Raw genomic sequence first — 26,531 nt, forward strand, 5'->3', positions numbered from 1 at the left:
AAACAATGAGTAGGTAGATGATAAATTTACTTTCCAATAAGGAGGTTGTTTATAAATATAACAAGTAGATTGAACTATTCTGTTCGGTAACGACAATCAATCTAGGGTTAATAAATTTTATCATACGTTATATTCATAGAACGATAGCAGGATAAAATTATTATAATGTACTTTGCCCAGTGGTTTGATACGTGGGCGGTTGTGATTTGAGAAGCGATAAGATAATGAAGTCAAATGTACTCTACTAATCTAGACAAATAATGTCAGGAGACTTCTCGCCGCCTTCAGTCGGCTTCTGACCAGGTTCCAAGGTAGCGGTCGCAGCTGAGGGTGAGGACGCTGGTGACACCCCGGAGTCTCCAGGGGACTGTAGGGAGGGGCTCGTAGATGGGCGAATCAGCCCCATCGCCGACGCCTTGTTACGTATAATAGAGGATAACTGGTTGTCCACAAGCGCGCTGGCTTTCTTACTTAGTGTAGGCTTGGCTAAGGATGTAGTCCCTGAGGGGGGAGTCCCGCTCCGAGGAGTGGAAGAAGGACTTCCGGCGGGGCTAAGGCTGAACACGCTGTTGATGACAGGAGTCGCTGATGTCTGTGCAGCGGACTGAGAGGCCGGTGGGCGCGAGCTCTGTGGTGATGGCTGTGTCGCGGCCGAGGCAGGAACCCCAGGTCGCGTGATCAAAGTTGACACGTAAGGCGTCGGTGTCGGAGACAGAACAGAGGGCGTGGCCTTGGGTAAAATCTGTGGGGTGGGGTTCACAGGGCGCATTGCAGTGTTGGAAAAGCTCGGAAGCATCAACGTTGTAGGTACAGGGGGCTTGACTGAGATGGTTGCGCCGCCGGCAGCAGGCGGGTAAGTGGGCTTGGGCTGGATGTTGGGACGTACAGTTGCAGCTCCTGCAGGCACCGGAAGAGTAGCGACGTCATGTTTACCGTCACCCTTAGTGAGCTGGCTCAGAATGCTCCGCTCGGACATCCCCAAGCGGTTGGCTACCGTTTGCATTCGTACTAGGGTCGAGGGTAGACGGTTGACGTCACCTTTCATGTCCGCCAGCAGCTCCTCCAGCTGGTTCAAAACTATGGAAATAAATGAACGATCAGTCCTGATTCTCTTCGCACACAGTCTTCCAAACAGACACATACACGGTACCTTTGTGAAGGACAGCGTTCGCCGGCTTGTTTCCGCTCAGGGATTCCTTGGATAAGTGCTGGTGACTTTCTGCTAGACACTCAAGCTCTGCAAACCTTAAACAACAAAAGGGAATTATCTAAGAATATGCACTTTTCTTCTTTGGTGCAAAGGGTGCATAGTTATTCAGAGGAAATGCGCTCAGAAGGAGTAGAAGTGCTGAGGCAATGACCTCTTACTGTTGGTTTTCCCAAGAAATAGTTTCCTAGTATTTTCTGAAACATGCTCTCTGCAATTCATGGAAACAGAAATCAAAAATTATTTCCTGATTATTTTGACTAGTCGTTCGGTCTTCTGTGTAAATCAAATCACATGACTTTTACCCGATTCAAAACACGTTGTTTACAGAGCTGGGTAATAAGTTCATGTTAAGTGGTGTTTACCTAGCGTTAAGTGCCATGGCCGGGTGCTGGGCGTCCTGCTTCAAGTTTAGTTTATCCGCTCGCTTGAGTTGCTCTTCAATGATTAACGCCTGCTCGAGTAACTTTGAAACCACATACGAATAGAGTGTTAGGTCAAAAGACAAACGTACTACGCGCAATCATATGCCAACATAGGGCGTAGGAAAAGCGCGTTCAATTTTGCTTGAGCCGTTGGTAAAGTGAAAAAAAAAAACATTTTGCTAAGACAGGGAAACATGAAAAAAAAAAAAAAGGATGCAGAGCAATAACAAATGCGCATTACCTGTGACACAAAGTCTAAGTTAATATAAAAACACACCAAATTGGTAATAACTTTGGGTACTTACCTTAAAACGCCTGGCGATGAACCTGTTCTTGTATTCTAATGACACTGTGTGTAGTAGAATGCGTGTAACCAATTAGAAAAAGACTTTACCAAAACACCTTAAACTCCCACTCTATAACCCCCTCGGACCGACAGATGGACAGGCTACCCGAAAGATAGGTTGTATTACATTTGACTAGAGTAAGCTGGTACGTACCATTCTTAAAGGGCTCGTTGATAACAGCGAACATGTGATGGTTGGCGATATCCTGCCATCTCGCATAGCCATGGCTGTGTATTCCAGTCAAGGAGCTGTACATAAGTCGACTAGCAACAGACAATTCCTCTCCCCTAACTTAATATTGCTTGTTTAACCTGCATTGTCAGAGCCAGATTTGCTATAGGGATTTGGAACGCAGACAAAAGGGGTTTAAAAAAGGACGAGGGGACGTTCAAATGATCTTATACTTCCCGACAGTAACTGTGTTTTGGTTCAAAACTAAAGATTCTTAGGCTTTATATAGAAACGGAATGTTTAAATTATCGTTTCTAATGTAAAACGGAGGAAAAAAGTTAACTCGCAGATAAAAAGACATGTAAACCTGAGGTTTCCATACTCACATGAGATGGGGATAGGGGGTAGGGAGATTGGGAAACAGTCAAGGATACTAAGCAACTCCAGCTAGGAGCCAGTAGTCGTGCTTGCGCCACCAGATATCATCACACTTGCGTTTCTCTTCCACCTCCCACAACGTGTGCAATTCCGTGAAGCCGCCATCAGCAATATTGAACATGAACTTCTTCTCGGGCTTGCGAAGAGCCTCGGCCTTTGGCGATTTCTCCTCGGCTTTGGGCGTGGTGACAGGATCAGATTTATCCCCTTTTAATCCCTCTTTAGTCTCTTTGGTATCATCTGTTTTCTCGTCTTTTGCCTCGGCGGTTGGCTTAGTGGAGTCTACGGTGGCGTTACCAGTCTCCTCTTGTTTCGATTCGGCATCCGTCTCCATCTCCTCTGTTTTACTTTCTTCTTTTTTTGCATCTTCCGCTTGATCTCTGCTCTCGTCTGTTCATACAAAATCGAAGCACAAAAAAAGGTTTGACTATGCCGGAGAAAAAGTACAGGGAGAGGGGGGGGGGGGGGGGGGTAAAGAACATAATAATAATAATAATACATAATGCAAAAACAAACATCTAAACACATTTTTCTTCAAATTTGATATATATAACAACAACATCAAAAAAGTCAAATTGTACATCCATCCGAACTCCACATGGAAATGTTTGGAGTCGCAGACGTTTTCTGATAAAGGGCATACCGACCTTTCTTCCCAATGTCTTCGTTTGAATCGTCTGCTTTCTTTTCATCATCTTCCACATCAGTCCTCTCGTGGCCTTCAGTTTTATCCACACTTTCTGGTGATTTCTCCACCTTCTGCTCTTCGCCATCGACCTCCATTTTCTCCTCAGAGCTTTCTTTTTTCTCACTAGCGGTATCGTCCTTTTTCTCCTCTATTTTCTCTTCAGGATTTTCATCTTTACTCTCCTCGACCTTCTTTTCTGACTCACACTTTTCCTTCTCTGACTCACACTTTTCCTTCTCTGACTCACACTTTTCCTTCTCTGACTGACACTTTTCCTTCTCTGATTCGCCTTTGTCCTTCTCTGATTCGCCTTTGTCCTTCTCTGATTCGCCTTTGTCCTTCTCTGATTCGCCTTTGTCCTTCTCTGATTCACCTTTGTCCTTCTCTGATTCGCCTTTCCCTTTTTCTGATTCGCTTTTATTTGCTGTCTTGGGGGATGGACTTGGTTTCTCCTACATGACAAAAACAAAACCCTGTTCTCTGACTTGATTTGTGAAATAGGGAGAGGATTGATGGGTTACCTCTAGACCTAACATACGTCAGCCGTCCGGCTGACAGTAATACAACACAAACGGGATTTTCCATCATATTCTAATATGTGTGAAGATTTTAAAGGAATTATGAGAAGACTCAGAGGTCAGTCCTGTATATGAGAGTGTCCCTTTTATATGACTCCCGTTTAGGGCAAGTTTACTGTAGCTTTTTCAAAACGCCCTACGAGAGCGTTGTAACAATTACAGTGGAACCTGGATTTTACGATACCTCAATTTTACGATGGTGTTCCTTTCTCCCGGCGAAAATACAGTAAGTACATAAATTAAAAAAATACATAAGAAATTACCTCGATCTAACGATATTGGATACAACGATATTCTTGATTTTACGATACAAATCTGTTCTCCCAAGAGTAATTTTGACCTCGATACAACAATATTACTAATTCTGTCTATCAACAAAAAGAGAAAAACTCAAGACACCATACATGTACAGTATCGATTTTTTTGACTTGACAGATCTTCTTAAATCAGATTACAATCTTACAGAGAGTACTGTTACAATAATATTATCATACAACGATATTTTCAATGGATTTTCCTTTATATCGTAAAATCGAGGACCTCTTTGCAACGATACCTCGATTTTACGATACATATTCTTTCTCCCGAGGCATATCGTAAAATCGAGGTTCCACAGTAGAACCAAAAGTAGACAGGGTACAGCACATAACCGGTTTCGGTCGGTAAAGGAGTGATTGGGTTAAGCGAAAGGAAAAAAGGTGCGTACCTCAGGTTCCTCTTTCTTGGGTTCAGGAGTAGCGACTGGAGTAGACACGCCTGATGACGCCCTGCTGGGTCCGCGTGGTTCAAGGGGAGTGCTCTCTAGCTTGCTACAGTCCCATCCATTGATGGGGGCAAACTCTTCCACCTGAATACGAAATAGACGTAATGGTCTCAACATTATACTTTGATAAATATGCTGTTAATACTAAAATTCATTAAGAAGAACAATTATAATCACAAATAATAATAGAAAATAAACTAATAGACGGGCGCAACTATCACAAACATGTAAGGACTGGCAAATTGTTTCTCTTCCCATTAATGTTTATTATCGTCCTAAAGGAAAATGAGGGTGAAAAGTGCTCGCCCCTGCAATACGTGACAAGCTGGCATATGCTTTACCTTTTTTCTGATGAGGCTCATTACGCCTATACGCGTGAGCACCTGTTGGCGGTGGAGTCCTTCACGTGGTACTCCATCACTGAACTGGCTGCCGCCATCATAGCCAGGCTCACACAAGTGGCGCAAGAACATGGACGAGTAAGCCCTGGTGGAAAACAGTATGCGTTAATCTAGAGACTAGAATGGCTAATTTAAACTAATAGATGATGATAGAGTATAAGCCCAAACTTATCCTAGGGGGAATGTCGGCTAAATCACGGAAAGATAAAGTTGCAATCGTGGATATACTTACTGCACAGCCTTTTCTCCCTTGCCACGCAAGTCACGGACAAACCTAGAAAACGAATAGCACTTCAAAGAGCATTCTTTAAAGGGTACTTATGAGGAAATTGCCTATAAACAAAGCAGACTGGCAGCTTGCAGGAGTGGGCGTGTTCTACTTCACTTCCTTTAGTACAGAATTAAGAATGCTCGGACAAGTCTATAACAAGGTGTACTGGTGCATACCACTGTGACTTGGTGATGTCTTTTTGAGGTGGCAGCCCATAGCGCATTACTGCATTCAAGAATGCCTTCCGCTGGCGCAGACTGAAGCCATACACCTGCAAGGACCAGTACAATATGTATTACGGTATGAAGTAAAGCCTATCCACTTTTCTGTGAATGCGAAATTACTGTAAAATGGTCGTGTCTAAAATGATTTGCGAAGGCTGGCTGAGTGTCGCATATATACCTCTAAATTCCCCTGTACTCTTGCCAGCATGGGGGGCATTGTGTCTTCCCTTGGAGGACGTCTACCTCGTCTCTGTCCTGCAACGAAGAGAGAACGACGCCATGCATTTAAACCTCCAGAAACTGTACAGTCCTATATAAGTGCATGAGAATACCTTCAGTTTTCTGGTTGAACTCTTCATCTGACTCATCTTCATCTTCAAGGCCGCTGAGGTCGTCCCCTTCAAAGTCAGACAAGTCTTTACTCCAGATCGCTGTAAAGTAAAATGTAAGTGATGCGGTACTATCAATACTCCAGATCGCTGTAAAGTTGATATGTATAATGTAAGTGATGCGGTATTATCAATACTCCAGATCGCTGGAAAGATCAGAATAGTGTAAATACAGTAATAACTGCAGATGGCTGAAATGATCGTGGTTATCGTGCTTTGTTACTATCACCAGGGGTTTGTAGACACAATAAAAGCTTTCCAGGGGGAAGAAATGACATGCTCACCAGAGTCGTCTTGATCCTCAATGCCAGTATCCACATAGTTAACCTAATAAAAAGCGTGCAAGATAGGTAAGACAAAGTTATGTGTCGCAAGTAAATAAGGACCCTCTTATGGATGATTTACCGAGTCGTAGGGTGATTTACACTGTACGACTCGAGTTGAGGTGTTGCGATAAAAACGCATACCACTAAATCATACTGTAAACCAGCCTTAAAACAAACAAATATGTCAATGCAAGGTATGATAATATACATAGCAAAGAGTACGAAAAAACAAGCCAGGATAAAGAGTGACAAGGTACAGAACTAAATGCAACAGGTCAAGGTCCCGGAAGATTGGTAAACATAAGGTTAACCGTAGTTTGTGACGCACCTGCTTGCGGATTCTCTTCCCTTTGCCAAGTTCACGGGCTTCATCCTCTCGGAACTGTTCGTAGTGATGGCGCAACAGCTTCTCCCAGTAGTCCTGGTCTGTGGTCTCTGGGGCTTGCTAGAGAGACACGAATGCATCGTACATATCAGCTGACAAATAGGACGGCAAATACGAATTGAATTAATCGTGTTAACAATACACAAAAAGGCTTTGCTTACCTTCAGGACTTCCACGTCTTCCTCCTTCTGTTTGACAATGTAACTAGCAACCTAAAGAAGAGCAACACAGAATAAACATAGAGGGTACGAAAAGCAACTATAACAGCGTAAGTAACCGGAACTTCAGATAATAAAGCATGGCAATGAGAAAAAAAAGATTTATGTAATACTGTATATATTGGGGTTGAGTGACACAGTGGTCTAATATACAAGCTATATACTACCGAGGAAACCTAATGCTAAGGTTCCTGGCCCTGATATCTCGTTATTACTCTAGCACAGATATCACAGCAGAGAGTGTCATGGAGCCACACAAGGTGGACACCTCGCTTGTTCTTAACTATGGATAATCCATGCCATTGAACAATAACAGTTATGACCCTAAAGCCGCATTGTCACCAGTTTACTTACGGTCGATTACGTAAAAATATCCGATGATTTTAAACGGAAAACGCGAAAAATATGTCAAAATATTAAAAGCAGTGTGTCTTTTGGAATTTTGCTTGAAGATGTGATTGATAATGTAGAGCGGTTGGCCTGTTAAATATCTCGGATTCTAATAGATTCTTTTGTTTTTTAACGAATGAGGTTTCCGTCGGACCTCCGGAAGTAAACTGGTGACAATACGGCTTTAAGTGAAGTAGGATGTAATTCGTGGGATGGAAAAACTAAACTACTGACAAGCTGCAGAATAACTGGGTGCTCTACGTGGAAAAATGGAAACAATTCCAACCAAAGGCTAACTGAGAGTAAATTATTTTAATTTCCTTTAACACATTAGGCGCAGTAGGTGAGCTCACTGCAATTTTGCATAGCTATGTCCAGCATTAATAATGTTAATGTTTTGCACTATAGAAAGCCTTTTTGTAGCGTGCATGCAATGAATATAGTTGAACAATGTTCAGCACTTTTTGTCAAGGAGAAAGAAGTATGACAGTACCTTAAATGATGCAAGATACTCGTTGGCCAGCATAGGCTCGTCCTTGACTTCATCCTCCATGACTTGCTGATCCCGGTCCAACAAGCTGGTAATCGCCTTGTCATCATAGTGGAACACTACACTATCACCTGATTCTATACCAAGCAAGACATAGGGTTAGTCAGGAGAATACTGGAGACATATCAACAGGGCTTCTGGAATTACGCGCTTCCGCACAAGCGCGTAATTTGGCTTTTTCCGCGTAATCCGCGTAATCCACAAATTTCCGCGTAATCCCGCGTAATTTGGCTAAATTTTGAAAGACAAAACATTTAATTGCACAGCTGATGTGGTCTTTTAGGCTTCTTACCTCTGTTACTCGTAAAAAAAAAAAAGAGAGATATTCTTCGTAAGAGTGCGATGTTTCGAACTGAATTTCGGAAACAAATAAAATGACTAGGCGTTCTTTGCTACACCGCGAAGGCCTAGGACTAATAATAAAATACCTTTTTTAATTGGCTGGTGTCTAGGAGCCAATGAAAACTTGCGTAAGATATTTTTACGCAAAAAATAACCTTTTCAAGTTATTTCGTGCTTTCCTTCGGTACAAAATGTAGTTTGGGGGTAACAGTTGATATTCCGTGTAATTTAGCTCGTAATTCAGTAAAGAATCCCGCAAAATTTTGATTTTTAAAGAAAAATGTATTGCAAAATCCCGCGTAATTTAGCGCGTAATGATTGATTTTCCGCGTAATTTAGCAAAGAATCCCGCGTAATTTTGAGTTTTTTTTTTCGCGTAATCCCAGAAGCCCTGTATCAACAGCATTTCTTAGTTAACGACAGACATAATATTATCAAAGGAATTCCTAATTTACCATGCAGACATAGGGAAAGGAGAGATGGGCACTTTTTAGAGCATGGGAAACTAGTTTCATCTTTTAGAAAGCTTTAAATGCTTCACTTTACTTCAAGGATATGTCGCAAAATTTTAATCATGACCATAAAGATCGGCTGGTCTTCCCATCAAGGTCTTTCCAAACTATGATCAGTTAGTCAAAATAAACCATCATGGATTTGACCGTACATCAGGAAAAAGCAGGGAATTTTGTTAACATGGAAATGGTGGGCACCATACCTCCATCCTTGGTGTCGTCATCCTTGAAGAGCTCTGAAGTACCAAACTTGAGGATGTCATCCAGTTCACTCTTGGACATGATAGTGGCCTTGTTGGAGCCCAAGCCTGGCCGCACCACAAGATGGGTAAGCATCATCTTCTTCTTTGCCACCTTAAGCCACAAGTGATCATGTTAGCATCACATAAGCAAACAACAATAATAGGTGTTATAAAAAGGAATCACAACATACCTGGGTGATGCGCTCTTCAACTGATGATCTTGTGACAAAACGGTAAATCATAACCTATGACATGATGGTTACACAAAAATTAGTATTATCAAGGAAAGGAACTTGTTAGTTTGACAAGGTCAATAGACTTGCTTGATTGATGTGGTGCACAGGAAAGTGTGTGAAAAGTTGTAAAATTTAATGTACAAGGTTAGTTACTGTCTTATGTGTTAACGTCTCATTGTTTAAGCCTATCGTGCTTGTACAGCATAACTGGAGATAATTTTGACTTTGTAACGTTGATCAAACATGTTTGAATGTCTACATTGTTGTTTCGGCCTGTTCTATAAGCATGGCCAAATGACTATGTGAGCACTTCTGAATGCCTACCTTGTTGATTCGGCCTATTCTATAAGCATGGCCAAATTACTACCTTGTTGATTTTACCTACAATGTGAGCACTGCTGAATGCCTACCTTGTTGATTCGGCCTATTCTATAAGCATGGCCAAATGACTACCTTGTTGATTTTACCTACAATATGTGAGCACTGCTGAATGCCTACCTTGTTGATTCGGCCTATTCTATGAGCATGACCAGATGACTACCTTGTTGATTTTACCTACAATATGTGAGCACTGCTGAATGCCTACCTTGTTGATTCGGCCTATTCTATGAGCATGACCAAGTGACTACCTTGTTGATTTTACCTACAATGTGAGCACTGCTGAATGCCTACCTTGTTGTTTTGGCCTATCCTGTGAGCACGGCTGAATGCTTGGATGTCATTGTGTGGGTTCCAGTCGGAGTCATAGATGAAAACCGTGTCTGCGGTTGCAAGATTAATGCCTAGACCACCAGCACGAGTAGACAAAAGGAAACAGAAAGCCTGAGATGTGGGGGCTGTGGAAGAAAAAAACAACAAATAATTAGTCCTATCTTTAATCAGGGAAGCATATTCCTAGCCTCTTATTTAATATTATAACCAATAATATTTTCTTGTGGGGGTTCAAGATCGAAGAAGAGATTCAGTTTTAACAAGATGCTTGTCTGGCCAACTTGCTGGCTTCAAGCGACAAACAAGTGATGCAAAAAAGGATTGTAAATAAAATAATGCAGACACATGAACTTCTAATAAACAGCATGGATGACTTACCATTGAAGCGATCAATGGCTTCTTGTCTGGCTGCTCCATTGACTGACCCATCAATCCGCTCATATTTGTACCCATGACCCTCCAGGAAGTCTTCCAGCAAGTCTAACATACGTGTCATCTGGGAGAAGATCAGCACACGATGTCCCTGCTCTCGCAGCTTCTTTAACATTTTCACAAGCAGCATTAGCTTGCCGCTTGCTTCGGTCAAGCTGTTAGGCTCGTAGCCACCACTTTGTGTGCGTTTTGCTTCCTGTAGAGAGTATTAATGAGTATTAGGTTCAGATAACAGTCTGAATTTTTTTTCAGGGACACAACTTATGAGTTATGGGAATAAAGGGTCTGAAGGTTACAAAACAAGTTTCTTTCGTCAAATACTCTAGATAGATAGTGGTCCTCGATGCATAAAGAATTAACATTTCCAAAGCACTATACAGCACTATCTTCTAATGAATAGGTTTTCTTACCAATGCAGCAGCATGGAAAAGATATGGGTGATTACAACATTTTTTCAACTCCATCATGACGTTCAGCAGTGAAACCTGTTGAGCTCCTTTGGTATTCAGTGCTTCAAAGTTGCGAGTAAGAATCCACTTGTAGTACTTCCTAAAGAACAAAAATCACAAGCACATACCAGTGTCATGTAAAATGTCCATCAACTAGAATTGGGAGCAAAACTGCCATTATTTATTCCAAACACTTATATTTATACATCCTCATATGCAGTTCTAATAACGGATAGCTTTTTATTTGGCCAGCTAACAAAAAAGCTACTACCTATACACCTTTTTCAAAAAATGTTGCACTGGAGAATCCATGCATTGTAACCGGCATTCAGCCTTGGGCATCATACAAATGGCCAAAGTCCAGGTCATGTGAATGTTAATTTTCTAAAATGGATTTGGGTTATGAACCAAGTTTGAAATAGGTGTATTAAATACCATTAACATAACCAAATGCAAGTTTGATAAAACATTTGATACTAACTTTTGCATTGGACTGAGCTCTACTCTGACGATGAGTTCACTCTTGGATGGAATCCCCTTGAGGACATCAGCTTTCAGTCTTCGCAACATGTGTGGGCCAAGGATGTCATGGAGCTTTTTGATCTGGTCTTCTTTGGCAACATTATCAAACTCAGTAAGAAAGTTATTCTTGTTGCTGAAACAAAATGTGACACATTCTGTCATTAATACAGAACACTATTCTTCAAGGGTCTTAAACAAGTAAGGGAAGTTAAGGGAGTCTATGTAACAGGAAAAAAAATGAAACAGATTTTGGCTGATTCTAAGATAAAAAAATACATCTTTTTAGCATACCTTGAATGTTTGTTAATTTAGAGGGGGTTGAACGATTTATTTTTCAAGATATCAGAAGTGATGTTGATTGATATTTGAAGTGAAACCATTTTCCGGCTATTTTATTTTGCTGCAGGTTATAGCTTTAGTTCTGGCTAAGCACATTTGTTCTTTTAACAACTTTGGCCCTCCTCTTGTTACACTGTAAAATAAGCTACTACTTACTTGAACTCAACTGGGTCAAGGAAAAACAATAGATTCCATAGCTCCTCCAAGTTGTTCTGTAGTGGGGTTCCTGTTAGCAATAGTTTGTAGCCTATGTTGTAGTCACTAAGTGTGCGGAAAAACTAGAAAGGATAAAAGTCAATATTTCGATTAAACAGGGTTGTGCTAAAATCTGATTACACAATGGTGTTTAACTTAAGAAAATGCTAATCATTCCATTTATATCCTTTGTTTCAGTTTTTTTTACAACGATGTGCCAATGGTGAAGTTGACATATAGAATATGAAGTGACACATCTAATAAAAATTTTACCTTTGATTGATTATTCTTCAGTCTGTGAGCTTCATCCACTACCAGCATCGCCCAGTCAATGGACTGAAGACTGGCAGAGTCGATACTCACAAGCTCATAGGAAGTGAGCAGGACATGGAACTTGACTGGGCTGTCTTTCTGTTGAGATTAGAAAAAGAAAACGTGATTACCAGACCTGTCAAGCTATTTTATAGCTTAGCCCATTTACTCCTATACTGCCCAAACCGTCCTTAGTGCTTAATAATATATCAAGGCATTTTATGCTATGTATACTGAACATTGTGAGAAGTTACAAAATATTCAATGAATAATGGTCCATGGTAGCTCTAGGCTGGCCATGGGCAACTTGAAATAAGGGAGGGGAGATACCTTTTTACTATTGTGCTTATCAGTACAAATAAAGGAATAAATATCCAATAAAATTAACATACCTTCAGTTTATAAGCCTTCAGGCCACTTTTGAAAGCATCTTCGTCAAATGAGAAGTCAAAGTTTCTAAAGAGTCAAAAAGCTCAACTTTAGTTGGTGTTCTCTTGACCATTAATTAGTTAGATTGCTCTCGCTATACCTAATGGTAGCTCGACTTTCTTTGTCGCCAGCATAGGTAACCACATACATGTCTGGAGCCCAGAACTCAAACTCACGCTCCCAGTTGACAAGGGTTGAGAGTGGAGCACTCACTAAAAACGGCCCTTGGGAATGACCCTGGAAGAGACAAAAGAGATGTTTATAAATATCATTGTCATTCCATTAGCCGGGTTGGGAAAAATTAATAGCTGGCTGGATTATAACTGGTATACTTGTTACTTCCCTTGTGCCATATTTAGACAGCTCAATCACCTAGCAAACTAGGAAAAAGTTCAAGAGAGAATATAAGGGAAAAGAGAGGTACCTCTTTCATGAGAGAGTACAGGAAGCTGATTGTTTGGATGGTCTTGCCAAGACCCATCTCATCAGCCAAGATGGTGTTTGTCCCTTGGGCCCAAGAGAAGCGCAGCCAATTCAAGCCCTCCCTCTGATATTCATGAAGTTTCCCACCTGTCTCGTCAAGATAGGCAGGTTGTTTCTCGTACCTCTCCTTGCACTGTTGACAAAATGACCTTTTAGCAGCCTATTATAAAACCAGTTAAACACGAAACACCATTTGTCCATTGAGAAAGTACATGTTTTAAAGTCCTTGACAAGAGGATCTAGGGTTTTTGTATAGTGGGGAAAATGTCAGCATGAGGTCAGCGGTTGCAACATGAAAGTTGAGAAGGTAATTCTCTTATTCATAGCATTTTTTGTCTCATAGAGAAGGGTGGGGGGGGGGGGGGGGGTGAAACCCTTTAAGAACCTCCCCTAGATCGCAAACCACATAATGAACTATATAATGAACTACCTTAATCTACATAAACCATTTTACCCATGCTATAGACAGTCCACTGAATCAGCTTATAAAGATACCGGAAGATGACAAATGATCATCATACCACAACTTGTCCACAACAAATGCAGATTGTTATACTGACAGTTAGGTAAATTGTTAGTAATTACTTTATTTTAATCATTTTCAATTACAAATAAGGTTACAAGTTAACCATATTTTATCTTGTTTATCTAATAATTTATCTGATATAAAGCTTCTAAAATAAAGTTGTTTTTGTTATTGCCATTTATGGTTTGTTTGTTTTATAATTACACTGCAATACCAGAAATCCATGCGATAACTGTTACAGTTCTTTGAAATTTAGTAAACATGCATATTTCTAAGTTATTGAGATTTGACAATTGCTATCACGATAATGATAACATGTTAGGCATTGGGAAGTTACTGCTGGGCAATGGTTAATGTTGAGCATAAAAAAACTAAAAAAAAAATCATCCAAAATAAATTCGATGCAGCACGAGATCTCACAAAAATATTTTAATAATTAAAATTGTTTAAAAGTTTAAGTGCTGCTTACATTGACTTGAGGAGTAGGGATCGGTTGAGCAGGTTCAATATCTGGTTTAGATTCTTCCTCAGGTGTCTGTAGTTAACATCCAACATTAGTGGTATCATGCGATTGATGCATGGAAATAATGGAATAGAACCTTTGACTCCAAAACTCTCAATAATTACATAGATACACACAGTATTAACAAGACTGTTAAATTGAGAGTGAGTTGCATACTATTACCATGGTTTTAAAAGGTTAGTAACAAACCACACACTCAAAAATAACACCATTACAGACAAAATTTTAATGTTTATTCATATTTCTGTAGTACTAAACTATTTATAGAGACCAGTGCCAGTTAGACAGGTTTTATGAGTTAAACACAAAACGAAGTCATCAAGATAATCAAACTTTCTTTGTAAGTTTATGTACATATATAAAAAAAGAAAAGAAATAAACTACAGCTTTAATAGAATTAAAAAAACTGGAACAAATTCTTGATATGATGTTGAACTTTCACACTGTAGCTGGAGCAGACAGCACAAGCATATATAAAAAACTTAGAGGTTAATTGATGGTACTCACATCTCCAGTGGGAAGAGTCTTTTTTGATTTTTTGTTCTTTCCTTTCTTTGCTTTAATCTTCTTGTCATATCCTTCCCTACACAATGCACATAAAATAAATTAAGGACAGCAGGAAAAGGAAAAGATCATACATCATGCAAATTATAAAAAGGAGAACAAAGTACTTAAAACATTGCTTTAAACTTTGTTTTGTCTGTAGATCCATGCACAGGTTTTAAAGAACTTAAGCGTTTGTTCACTTACCTATGAGCGTAATATTTCTTGATATACTCTTTAAAGTCACTGAAATGAAAGTAAAACATGATTAACTGATATCATTTTTCAAATAAAATACAAATATGCAATATCTGCTTATACTTGTCAAAACTGTAGAAATTGCTCAAAATATGTCACATCTGCTTAAACTTCTTAACTATGTAGAAAATGCAGCCTCCTCTCCATACAAATATGTAATATCTGCTTATACTTGTCAAAACTGTAGAAATTGCTCAAAATATGTCACATCTGCTTAAACTTCTTAACTATGTAGAAAATGCAGCCTCCTCTCCATACAAATATGTAATATCTGCTTATACTTGTCAAAACTGTAGAAATTGCTCAAAATATGTCACATCTGCTTAAACTTCTTAACTACATATGTAGAAAATGCAGCTTCCTCCCCAGGCGTCCCGAGTGATTTGGGAAAAAGACTCTTTTTCAATTTTGGGCTTCCTGTGGTGCGTTCAAGCAGGGGCCTGGGTTAAAGGAAAAAAGTGATTTTGACCCAAAAAAACTGACGAAAAAACCCGACCTTTTGACATGTAATGGTAGCCTGTGGACTTGTAATAGTACCCAGGTTCCCTCGAGAGTTTTAACATGTGCAAAAAATATAAGGGATGGGAGCCAAGGGTAAATGTGAAGTTGAGAAAACATGGCGTCTTAAAAATCAACACCAAAGAGCAAGAGCTACGCAAAAAAAATCCAATTGAAGGATCAGAATAAAAAAGCCTGTTAGCAAGCGTGAAGGCACAAGGAGTGAGCGGAAGTTTTAAAGGATCAACATCAGCTTCTTCACCGAACATTTCCCCGCCTGTTTCTTGTCTAGGTTTCCTTGTTGAACTTTGGAGGATAGGCCTAGGTAATTCATCTTCTAAATCGGCTATGTAATTTCAAATAGAGCCATTATTCGAGCATGTAAAGCCATCGAGCATGTAAAGCCATCTCCATGATGAGATTCGTGTAGACCGAGATTCAATACCACCAAAAGTCGCTTTCAGAGCTTATAAAAAGCTTGTTGCCAAACGTTTACTTCTAGACCAAAATTCCAATTAAAATATAGAATAAAAAGGCGTTTTAGTAAGTGTAAAGGCACAGAGAGTGAGTATAGAAGGGAAGGAGACAGAAGTTTTACAATATCAACATTAGCATCTTCACTGCTTCACCGAGACTCGATAACATCAAACTTTCGGAGGTGATAAGAAGCTTGTTGTTGCTCTAACTTTTACTTCTCAACTGCATCTGGAAACTTTGTAATCAATTATTCTCCTGGATTCAACAGGATGTCTTCTTGGAATTTTTCTGATGCTGAGATCTATATAATTCTTCAGAAACTTTCAAACTCACGTATTGCCATACAAAAACGCTCCCTCCACTACTTAATTTGATGTGCGCCATGCACGGAGAAAATGCGCAGAAAGCTACAAGTGTGTCGAGTTTTGGCAGGCGTCTCATTTCTGTCCTCCCCCTCCCTCTGGCTTAAAATTGTTTAAAACTGCTTTTGGCTATGTGTACAATGTTGACACTCAAACGCGCCGCAGCGCATTGCCGACTAAAATCTCCGAAAAGCTAGACATCCATTCAAAAACAGCCACTCAAACTCAATTATTTATTGAACATTAACCTAAACCTTAATTATAGTTTATATTTTAGCAGTAAAAATGGAAACAGCAATCGAAAAAGTTGAGAATTCAAGGCGAAAATTGCTAATTAGCGTTACATCTTGTCTAATCGGCTATACAAAAATCGTTGTAAAAATGCTTAGAGACACGCTATTGATATAAAAATTGCACTTTCTTAATGTACTTACATTTGAGATTACCTTAAGCTTATTTTTTTTCTTGTAAAATAGCTTCAAGTGGATAATTTCGCAGTAACTACTTTTCACATAAAAACGTCATGTGAATTGTTGATGAAGAGAAAACATGTATTATGACGGCCTTTGTTAGACAATATCATAATTTTTAAGTGATAGATGTTGTGTACATTAGTTGCAGTTCAATAAATTGTGATTGTAAGAAACCTTGAACGCTTCCCTTGGAGTAGTTCTGGATTCAGTATCTCACTAACTTTTGTCATGCTGCTTCTATGTGACTAACTAATCTGCTTATTAAACACGCTATGTAGCGTGCGTTAAGATATCTGATAACGCAAAAGGTGTCGTGTCAAGAACATGCTATTAGCAGTGCCGCCGCACCCTGTAAATCGAATGTATAACACGCCGAGTCGTTATCACGCTAGCGTGTCACTAGATGGAGTGTGTACTCGCAGAGTTTTGTTAAGTAACACAGCATAGCTCTACCTATGGACACGGATAGTTCAGTCACCGGAGCGGAAAGAATTCGTCTTTGGTGAGAAAAGAAGCGACAGATAAGGGCCAAATATCAGAAGGACTATTACAGCAACAATCGCGAGAAAATCAATAGAAAAATTTGGGAAAAGGCCAAGCTCAAGAGAGAGGAAAAACGGGCTAATCTTCCTGACGAAGTCGCAAATGGATGACTAAAATGGCGGCAGAGTAAAGCTATCAAAAAGGAACATCTACATGGATATACGCAGCTAGCTTAGAGATTTCTATCTCTAGAACCGCGAAGGCCTAGTACTAATAATAAAATACCTTTTTTAATTGGCTGGTGGCTAGGAGCCAATGAAAACTCACCTAAGATATTTTCGCGCAATAAAATAAACCTTTTCAAGTTATTTTGTGCTTTCCTTAGGTACAAAATGTAGTTTGGCCGTAACATTTGATATTCCGTGTAATTTAGCGCATAATTCAGTAAAGAATCCTGCAAAATTTTGATTTTTTAAAGAAACACGTATAGCAAAATCCCGCGTAATGATTGATTTTCCTCGTAATTTAGTGTGTAATTTAGCAAAGAATCCCGCGTAATTTTGAGTTTTTTTCAGCGTAATTCCAGAAGCCCTGTCTAGAACAGGAACACGAATAGCTTTGAGAGATTAAGGAATGTGCTCGGTTTTTACATTTATTTGAGTAGTATTGCACATACGGGTTTCATTCCTTCTCATTAAGATCGACAACGATCGTGATTTGGGGAAAGCCCCGCAAAAGATGTTGTAAAGCCATCTAAAAAAATAGAAGTACATTAACAAATTGCTGAATATTTTTCTTTTCTTTTATCATACACCGTTTCGTTTCTGGTTTAAAAAAAAAAAAAAACAATTCACTACGCTCATAGGGAAATGATTAGCAATATCTTCCTCCATAGCAATGTGTTATGGCAAGAAATTAGCAAGTTGTTCTTGAATAAAAAATGTGCGTGCAGTGACGTCTCGTGCGTGTTAATGACATGCTCTGCGAATTCGCATATCTACTTACCAGCGTGCATGGCAAACACAGTTCTGACCGTGTCCAAAAAAGATTCTGCGTGCATTGACACAACGTAAAGTAATAGGATTAGGCTTAGGCACGCTGAACCGTGCAAATTACACACTGATACAAGCCATGGCACGGTCCGGCGTGCATGTAACACAATTGGGTACCAACATTGAGCACATAGCCTTTTCCTACCTGATCTGGTGGTTGATGGGGTCGTCAGGGCTCTCCCATGTACTCTGACTGTAAGGAACATCTCGCCACTTGACAAAGAATTCCTCAAAGCCATCCTTCAATACTCTGATAACAAATTAGGGAATGGTTAACAAGTCTGTCAAAAAGAGCAACAGGTCAGCTCTGTGATGTTTTTTAGAGTCTGTGCCAGTTGGCCATGAGGGGCCACGATCACAGTGGAAAGCATGCAGTGTCCATTTTGGATGAAAGTTTAAAAATTGTCTTAGTTAAATCTCGCTCAATCTTGGTTCAATCTGCAGATTATACACAGTGATTAATCAAAAGCAACATGCCCCTGAGTGCATGCAGGCTAAAAGGGGAAAAGTGTTACTACTGTAGTGAGACTGTGCAGATTTTTACAGGTAATATAGTGACCAAATAATTGAAATGCTGTTAATCTGATGAAAAACCAATGGCAAATGAATAAGTGCTGGAATCTTCTTAATCTATACCGTAAAACAACTCACAAGTCTCACATTCTCACCTGTGGTTCATGATTCTGTTAATTTGTAGCCACTCAGGATTGACCCCATATCGGTAGAACCTTGCCTCCAAATTATTCTCATCCTGCTCTTTTGCTTTAGACTTGGCAGTTGGGCTGGGGTGCTGGCCGTCTTCAATGCTGTCTTCATCATCATCATCACTTAGTGGTGGGGGTTCATCCATGTCATTTTTACGTGAGAATGCCCTGAACATTTCTGGATGTTGGATCTCAATCTGCAGTATCAAAAAAAGAAAAAAAATTAAACACCTGGCGTCTGATTTATTGGGGTGTGGCCAGATGTCATGCTGAAGGTGGTGAGAATTGCTGGTAGTGGGTGGAACAGGTGTTGGCTGCAAGGCCAGCAGCCGGTGCACATGGCATAGAGCATGTACTTCATCTTAAGGATAGTGGAAAGGGTTGTCGACCGGCTCTCGTAGAATGCGTCTTGACGGGCTAATATTTAACGAAATATTGCGAATAATATATCGTTTTAAAGCTGAATAAATGTAGAATACTACCATATATCTAAATTTAGTGATTTGTTTATACAGTATGAAGCGCACCCCAAAAACTGACAAAACAAGTGGTGTATAAAAATATCGAGTTATAGGACCACAGGGTTACCACGTGAAACCGGCTCAAACACGGAATATCAATCAGCACATAACAAACACCAAAATCGTGTCTGTGAATTTTGATTGGTTGTTTTGTTCAAAAGGAAGTGGTTTTCAAAGTCGTAAGACATTCTGATACCTGATCTTCGTTACATAACAGTTTATAATTTGGCAAAAGAAAGGACTATCGAAAATCGCAGACACGATATTAATCGCAAATTATCCACTAAAACAATGTTTTAAACATGAACTCTTTACGATAAATTGTGTTGTGCCAATAGCTTCTTAAAGCACGCACATTGGAGCAAAACTCATAGAGTTATTTGCCGCTAAAGCTAAGTAAACATAAGAGGATTAAGAGGCAATCTGTCACTACCCTCTTCACCATTAACACAAGCGCCGACAAGCTCCCTGCTGGTGGGATACGGTACTGAGAACTCTTTGTGCCTGCATTGTAGCTCATCACAAATCGCAACCAGTAAGAAGCCATGGCAAAGACATGAAATGCGTCAAAGAGAGTAAGCAAAAAAGAAAGCGTGAAACCTCGAGTTAATAAGGGAAGGCAAGCCACTATGGCTAAGGCCACTAAACAAACGTGGTGCTGCAACTCCCCAAGTTATCGAAAATGCTCTTGCTTCTTTGGATCCACGAGATAAATGATATCATCCTGGCTTCCAGAGGCTGAATACCCGCTTTTCCCAGTATGCTAGGGGGCGCTTCGTTTGAAAAACTCTCCGAGCCTCTGGTTTTCAGGGTAAAATGATATTTGCTTCATTTAAAAATCTTTCAACGATCCATTTTTGTCCAGATATGATGGTTGATAGCCACGGATTTCGGTTAGATTTCGCTTTAGGTTTTACCACATTGAAGTTCGGAAAAGCCGATGGAGTCACAGTATAATAATAATGCTTATAGGAATTATAGTTTAAGAAGTATGTGAGAGTGGCGCCATAATTATAATAACGCTGTGTTGCGTCAACTCCCGGATAACGAGCACCAAATTAGTTGTGGGATCCTGTGTCTTAAAAGGATTAAAGGATTTGTGATACCTTTCGTGTTATGTCTATATTCGACGGAAAACGAACTTTCCTTGTAACTCGCGATTCTTTTGAGATGAAAAGAAAATTCTTTTTGGAAATTGTAGTTTATTTGTTTCGAAATTTAAAAAAAAAATTGAGCCAGAGTGCTTCTGACCCTTTTCACTATCCTTTATTGGGCAAAGGCAGAGCTCTGGGCATGAAATCTAATGTTTTTGTTGGCTGACTTTCATTTTCAAGAAAAAGAAGTACAAGGGAGTGTTATATAGGGCTTAATCCAATTTGTTTTTTAGGGTTAGAATAAGAGTCATCTGATTCAGACACAGGATCTTTATCCTACACTGTCCACACAATACTGACAAACAATCAACATATGAACTTATAAGAACTTATGGTACCTGAAGCTCAGTGATCCATGAGCAGTGCCAGTAGGATTTTTCTCTCCACTTCACAAAGAACTCCCGGGTGGTGTAAGTCTATAATAAATGTCAAATGATCACCATTATTAAAAGTTCAACAACTATAACACTGCAAAAAAAAAAAAGTTGTCTATCAGCATATAAGCAGTGCTGTTTTCATCAGACTTACATCTACAGTTTTGTCCTTTTGTTCTTCCCCTTCTGGAGTAAGAGCTTGGTAATCTGATGGAAAATACATTCACAATGGGCATTGGTAAGAAGCCTTTTTACTCTCAAGGTTGTGCACTGTATATAAAGTGCTAATGATATCAATGTCTTTCATCACCAACCTGGTGGGATGGGAAGAGTGACCCATCTCCAGTGCAATATCCTCTCAACTTTGCCCTTTAATGGTTCACTCTGAAATAAAAAAAATCCCAAGTATATTTAAAAAAGAACTTGGAAAGCAATCTAAGGCCCATATTAGGAAGCCACCACAGTTTTTGTGTGTTGTTTTTAATGTGTAAATAAATGAAGCCAGGTTGATTATACTGTGCAATGGGTCTATTACCTGACACCTTGGGCATTTCCATTCCCCAGTGGGTACTCTCATCATGGGTGGAATAAGGCACTTGAGATGATACGCCATGGGACACTTGTCACAGCACAAGAGCTGACCACCATCCTTACACACACGGCAGTAGTCGCTGTGGATGTCTTCACTTGAGCTGCTTGTCATCTCCACCTCCTGATATGGACATAAAATGTACAAACATGGATTCTTAATTAAAACACAGTAAACAGTTGTTTCATTAGGCCCTGGCAGCCGGTGGAACCGCCAGGTTGTTTTCCACCGGCCTATTTTTTTTAATTGATTGAAGTTTTATTTGAACCAATGAAATAAAATAACTTCCGCCCCTTCCTTATCAAACTCCAACACCTACTCTAAAACTTAATGAAACCCCTGGTGAAAAAAACACACAACATTTTACAAAAGAACACAACAAATGCCAGTGTTTATAAGGATTTTTCAGAAGCAAACAGACAAGAAAATCACATAATAAAGGCACTCACACAAACAGGACAGCTCCAGCGTCCCTCAGGTGGCTCATCCAAGGCAGGATTCAAGCATCCCAGATGGTATGAAAGGGTACAGGTGTCACAGAGCAAGAGGTCTCCCCCCTCATCACATGCCTCACAGTAGTCTTGGTGCTCATCCTATTTTGAATTGAAAGAGAAGTAAGGGTTACCAGAATGATTGCACTAAGTCAACACAAAGTCAAAAGGGTTTGTTTTACGCCTCAGAGTATTTCACAAAGGCATAAAACTTACCATTTCAACCTTGATTCATTCCCCTTATTCCACTATGCCTATGCAGACCACCTGGTTAATCTACAGCTTGTTTGTAGTCTCATTAGTCATACCAGTGTACAGGGTTTAGTATGACTTGTTGCTACAGTACTGCCCACAAATTAAAACAACTGTTGTGCCCCAACCAGCATGGAAAATATTAAATGCGCTAAGTTTAGAAACAAGAAAACACCAAACATTATTATTATTCTCCTTTTCCTAGTTTACAAAACCCTTGGTATCTTTAAATTAATTAGCTTACCACTCCCATCACTTCATCATCATCACCTATAAAAAACAGTGAATGTAAATATTTCAAAGAATAAGAGAACTAAATAAAAAGAATAAATCAAGTGAAATATCTCAGCAAGCAAGAAGTACTCACATGTCCTGTGTCGCCTCTTACTGTGCTTGTCTTTCTTTATCGTAGTATCCTTGATCTTGATTGAAGGCTTCCGTACAACCTTCTTACGGGACTTGCTGACTCGTATTTCTCTGATGCTATTATCACTCTCATCATTATCTCTGTCATCATTCTTTCTCTTGCCTCTGGTCTTGACTTTGGTCTTTTTGCTTCGGCTACTTGTGGTACTTGCCTCACTGCCTTTATCACTATCATCATCACCTTTGCTTTTCTTATCTAAATCACGAAGAATTGATCTACAATTATCAAGGGCATGTGTGCATTTCATAAAAAGTTTCAAGATTCATAGAACATGCTCCACTAAGGCTGGAAGCTTCCAATACCAAAAAGAGCAGAACAAACAAGACTTTATGCCATCAATTGCTCACCTCGCATTTTTCCCTTCAACCTGCTGAGGAAGGGAAGCTTGATTTTAGGCCGAGATTTTGTAGTAACAGGGCCACTATCATCACTTTCAATGTCAAACTCATCAAAATCAGAGTATGCAGGAGATAGGTAGCCATCTGACTGCAAAATGAACAAATTATAATATACATAAACATAGAAAAACTGAAAATATTTTATAGTTCATACCTTAATATCATGCAATCCATTCATGAAATTAAAGTGACATGAAAATAAAGTGCAACAAGGTGTCAGAAGTCTAAACAAATCACCGAAATCTCAATCCACTTACGTCAGCTTTCTTGTTCTTGCTCTGGGCTTTCTTTTTCTTGGCTGATGATTTCTTAGAACTGGATCGTGATGCGGGGCTACTAGGTCCCTGGGCAGTCTTGAAGTCCTGCCACATGGCTCCTAGAAGAGCATTGATCCTGGTGTGTGCAACACCTGGGTTTGCACTTGCAACTGCTGGTCTCATGGCCTTGGTGAACTTTACATAAGTAACACCTTCCTCATCTTCCTTACTCAATTGTTGATCCGGTAGCTCTAGATTCATTTCCATAGCAACAGCCTGTGCTTTGGTCTGAGAAGGCTAAATCACAGCAATAATGTGTTACTTTTCACATTTCGTAATGATAAGCATTTGAAGAATACATTATAACCTTCGCAGGACTTAATATCAAAGTTTTTTACCAGGTTCCTGGAGGAAAATCTGTCTAGGAATTTTGCCCTTTTCAACATGATAGTATCACAAGGCACATTAATGGCACTCTGCCACTTATGATGTAATCTTTAGGGAAAACTTAAGGAAGTTCAAGGTGCAGCAGTTTTGGCTTACCCCCTCCTGGTCTACTATTGGTTTATCCTCTGCAGGTTCTTGGTCTCTATTGTCTGCCTTTGCTATCTTAGAAGGCTGTTCATCTTCTGAAAGACAAGCACTGCCGCCCACTGTGGTGTCTTCATCCTATACAAAGGAAAGCATATGTCACACACCTAGCTGCCAAATTCTTATCACTTTCTTCACCTCATATCACTATATCAATGCTGATGAAAGTTTATGTCACCAAGCATGCATTGACCTAGGGAAGGAGAATAGTGTTGTTTTGCTTTGTTTGTTTCTTTTTTTGCACAGAAAAAGTAAGCCCTCTAATGGCCCAAAGCAAAACCAGCTATTCTCTTGCTGCTTGTAGTACTCTCACATATATATTTTACCTCTTTGTCATTTTCACGCTTTCTTTTCTTGTTTCCATTTGACTTCTTTGAAGACCCTGTAGCCAAAGCTTCAGAGTTTTCTAGTGCCTTCTTTTTCTTGGTCTGCTTCTCACTGGAATCATCCCCTATCATAAAAAGACAATTTGCTACAATGTGAGTCCAGAGCTTACATAAATGCAGCCTGCAAAATTCTTAGGCTATATAACACTAAGCTTATTCTCAACACCACCCTGCAGCTTTACTTGGGTGTAAGAAACGTGACAGCTTTATATCCAGCTCTGTTTTCATCATTTTCATCGACCAAACAAAAAAGCTTTTGTGATGCAATTCACAGGTTCTTACACTGGGATACAACCCACCCTAACTTTACTGGGTCCAATTGATTGTCTTTGAATTCCTTATTATTTTCTGAGATAAGAGCTTTTAGACCTGAGATCAAGGTTAATCTAATTTTCACATCAAAAATCGAGAAATTAAATATTCCAGGAAAAAGACCCTTATCTCAGAATTTTCTAGAGAGAACATTGATCCATTAAATCTATTAACTGTTTAAGTTAGTCTTACATACAGACAGCTCTAAGGCAAAAATTCAAGATTTTTAATCTAAGAACTACCCATTTATATGTTCAACTACAGATGAAAAAAACACAAATGATTTAAAATTTCCATTTAAACTCACGTTTTCTTATAACAATGTAAATATAAATATTATATAAATGAATTTATACATTGCACTCGTTGCAGTTTTAAGTGAAAGATAGAGACAAACAAACAAAGTGTGATATTTTAGATCAATGACGTCAAATCAAAAGCATAACTTTTCAATGTAAGTATAAAACATAGGAAGGAAAACACTTGTTTGCCAAGTATTCTTATATTTGCGAAGCATGAAAAGGCTGTTAAAACTGATTATTTGACTCAATAACTGATGTTAGAAGCTGGAGTTATTCGATGTATGAGTTGCCTATCATTTTGCGATGCGCTGCGCAACCCTCTTCCCATATCCCTCGCGCGCAGAAAGACAGCAAACCCGGGCCTTTTAAAAATAATATTCACACAGACAAACCACATTCAAAAATGCACAACACAACATTGAGACAGACAAAAAACGAATTCTTTTGCGAGTATCAGGCCTCCAGTACTTATACGCCGGCAAAATAAGACTCTGACGGAGGTACGACAGAAAAGATTTGAAAACCCATGTGTTGTCAACAATGGCGCCAACTTCGGCGCTGTTTTTATTATCTTGGCTGGGTACACAAGAAAAACCCTGGGTAAAACAAAAAAATTGTACCGCTAGCTCAATGGAAAGTGATTCTCTGACAGTAAAAATTTTGGAGATAATGTTTGACGGACGATTTTGAACGCCGGGAAATGAGATGGACAAAGAGTGTTCACGGCTAAGCGCGCGGTGCTAGCATTCTACTCACCGATGTTACTGTCATTCGCTGCCTGTGTTTCTTTCTTTTTTGAAGAAGAGGCCATTCTAGCACATATCGAATAAAATATCTGACTATGCTAGAGACAGAGATATGGGAAATTATGGGCAAAAACGACACATTTGCCTTCCGAAGTCTAGTCGTCGAAATTCACGACCAAACGCCGCTCGGACTGCTGCTTGGGGTGCTGGGGAGAGGGAGACAAGTAAAGAGAACTGGACAAAATTAAACTTAGAATAGAAACAAGAGACGCCTATTTTAAAGTAAATAAATACTTTGAAAGTGACAATGAATAAAATAAAATAACAAAAAATATATATTCTAATGTTTTTATTTTCAACTCTGTATTTGTTAATTCTAACTTATAAAATGTGTGAGGTCGGGACAAATTCTCCTAACTAGTAGTTTCCTAAATTTCAAAAATTCTACTTCCGGAGAATGTGGCTCGCTGTGTTACAGAGCTGGAATTCTGTGAATAACTTTGAAAACCTTGTATGAAGGAATACCACCAAATCTTAGATCTAGTACAAGATTAATAACCAAACACACTTTTTTGCCCATTAATTCGTATAAGTACACGTAATGAAAGGCTGGTTGATGAAGCTTGAAATTACACAATCAATGATCAATATAGAAATTCTCCTATAACGCAGCTGGGGTCAGAAAAGAGCCAAGCCCATCAAAAAGCATATCCCATAATTTTCATTACTGCTATATCATTGGTTGATAAGCCCTACTTGATTGGCAGGTCATGCAACCAATGGGAGGCACCTTTTACACCCCCCTTGTATGTGTGTAGATATCATTTGTTGGTTGGATACCCTGGAAAGTAATGGCT

The 26,531-nt window shown here is 39.5% G+C and overlaps 1 protein-coding gene across 2 annotated transcripts; it reads right to left on the reverse strand.

Moving 5' to 3' along the window:
• Nucleotides 1-10: 10 nt before the first annotated feature.
• LOC5511240 (chromodomain-helicase-DNA-binding protein 4) lies at nt 11-25,885 on the reverse strand. 2 transcript variants are annotated; one of them, XM_048724709.1, is made up of 45 exons: nt 25,685-25,885; nt 24,255-24,379; nt 23,881-24,006; nt 23,338-23,634; nt 23,030-23,168; nt 22,623-22,877; nt 22,500-22,525; nt 21,962-22,105; nt 21,459-21,635; nt 21,238-21,307; nt 21,078-21,130; nt 20,888-20,965; nt 18,839-19,071; nt 18,316-18,420; nt 14,775-14,813; nt 14,532-14,607; nt 13,971-14,036; nt 12,917-13,108; nt 12,593-12,729; nt 12,456-12,519; nt 12,025-12,162; nt 11,713-11,834; nt 11,177-11,350; nt 10,657-10,795; nt 10,193-10,442; nt 9,776-9,939; nt 9,059-9,112; nt 8,829-8,979; nt 7,715-7,848; nt 6,775-6,825; nt 6,557-6,673; nt 6,187-6,229; nt 5,846-5,944; nt 5,692-5,768; nt 5,466-5,560; nt 5,251-5,292; nt 4,959-5,103; nt 4,561-4,701; nt 3,236-3,728; nt 2,585-2,978; nt 2,133-2,206; nt 1,938-1,981; nt 1,573-1,673; nt 1,151-1,245; nt 11-1,077 (listed from the first exon to the last, which is right to left on the reverse strand). In XM_048724709.1, the coding sequence occupies exons 1-45, from the start codon at nt 25,737-25,739 to the stop codon at nt 245-247; spliced, it is 6,627 nt and encodes a 2,208-aa protein (XP_048580666.1). In that variant the 5' UTR covers nt 25,740-25,885; the 3' UTR covers nt 11-244. The 2 variants fall into 2 exon arrangements, with proteins under 2 accessions (XP_048580666.1, XP_048580667.1); XM_048724710.1 differs by lacking the exon at nt 13,971-14,036.
• Nucleotides 25,886-26,531: the final 646 nt, after the last annotated feature.

Source organism: Nematostella vectensis, chromosome 3 (assembly GCF_932526225.1).
Source record: "Nematostella vectensis chromosome 3, jaNemVect1.1, whole genome shotgun sequence".
In the NCBI taxonomy this organism is placed as follows: domain Eukaryota; kingdom Metazoa; phylum Cnidaria; class Anthozoa; order Actiniaria; family Edwardsiidae; genus Nematostella; species Nematostella vectensis.

Coding starts and splice junctions, on each gene's coding strand:
- LOC5511240 (XM_048724709.1), bottom strand. CDS start 25,739: ATGGCCTCTTCTTCAAAAAAGAAAGAAACACAGGCAGCGAATGACAGT. Junction 21,636..21,961: donor GCTGGAGCTGTCCTGTTTGT/GTGAGTGCCTTT, acceptor TGTCCATATCAG/GAGGTGGAGATGACAAGCAG. Junction 6,826..7,714: donor AGTATCTTGCATCATTTAAG/GTACTGTCATAC, acceptor GCTCTTCTTTAG/GTTGCTAGTTACATTGTCAA.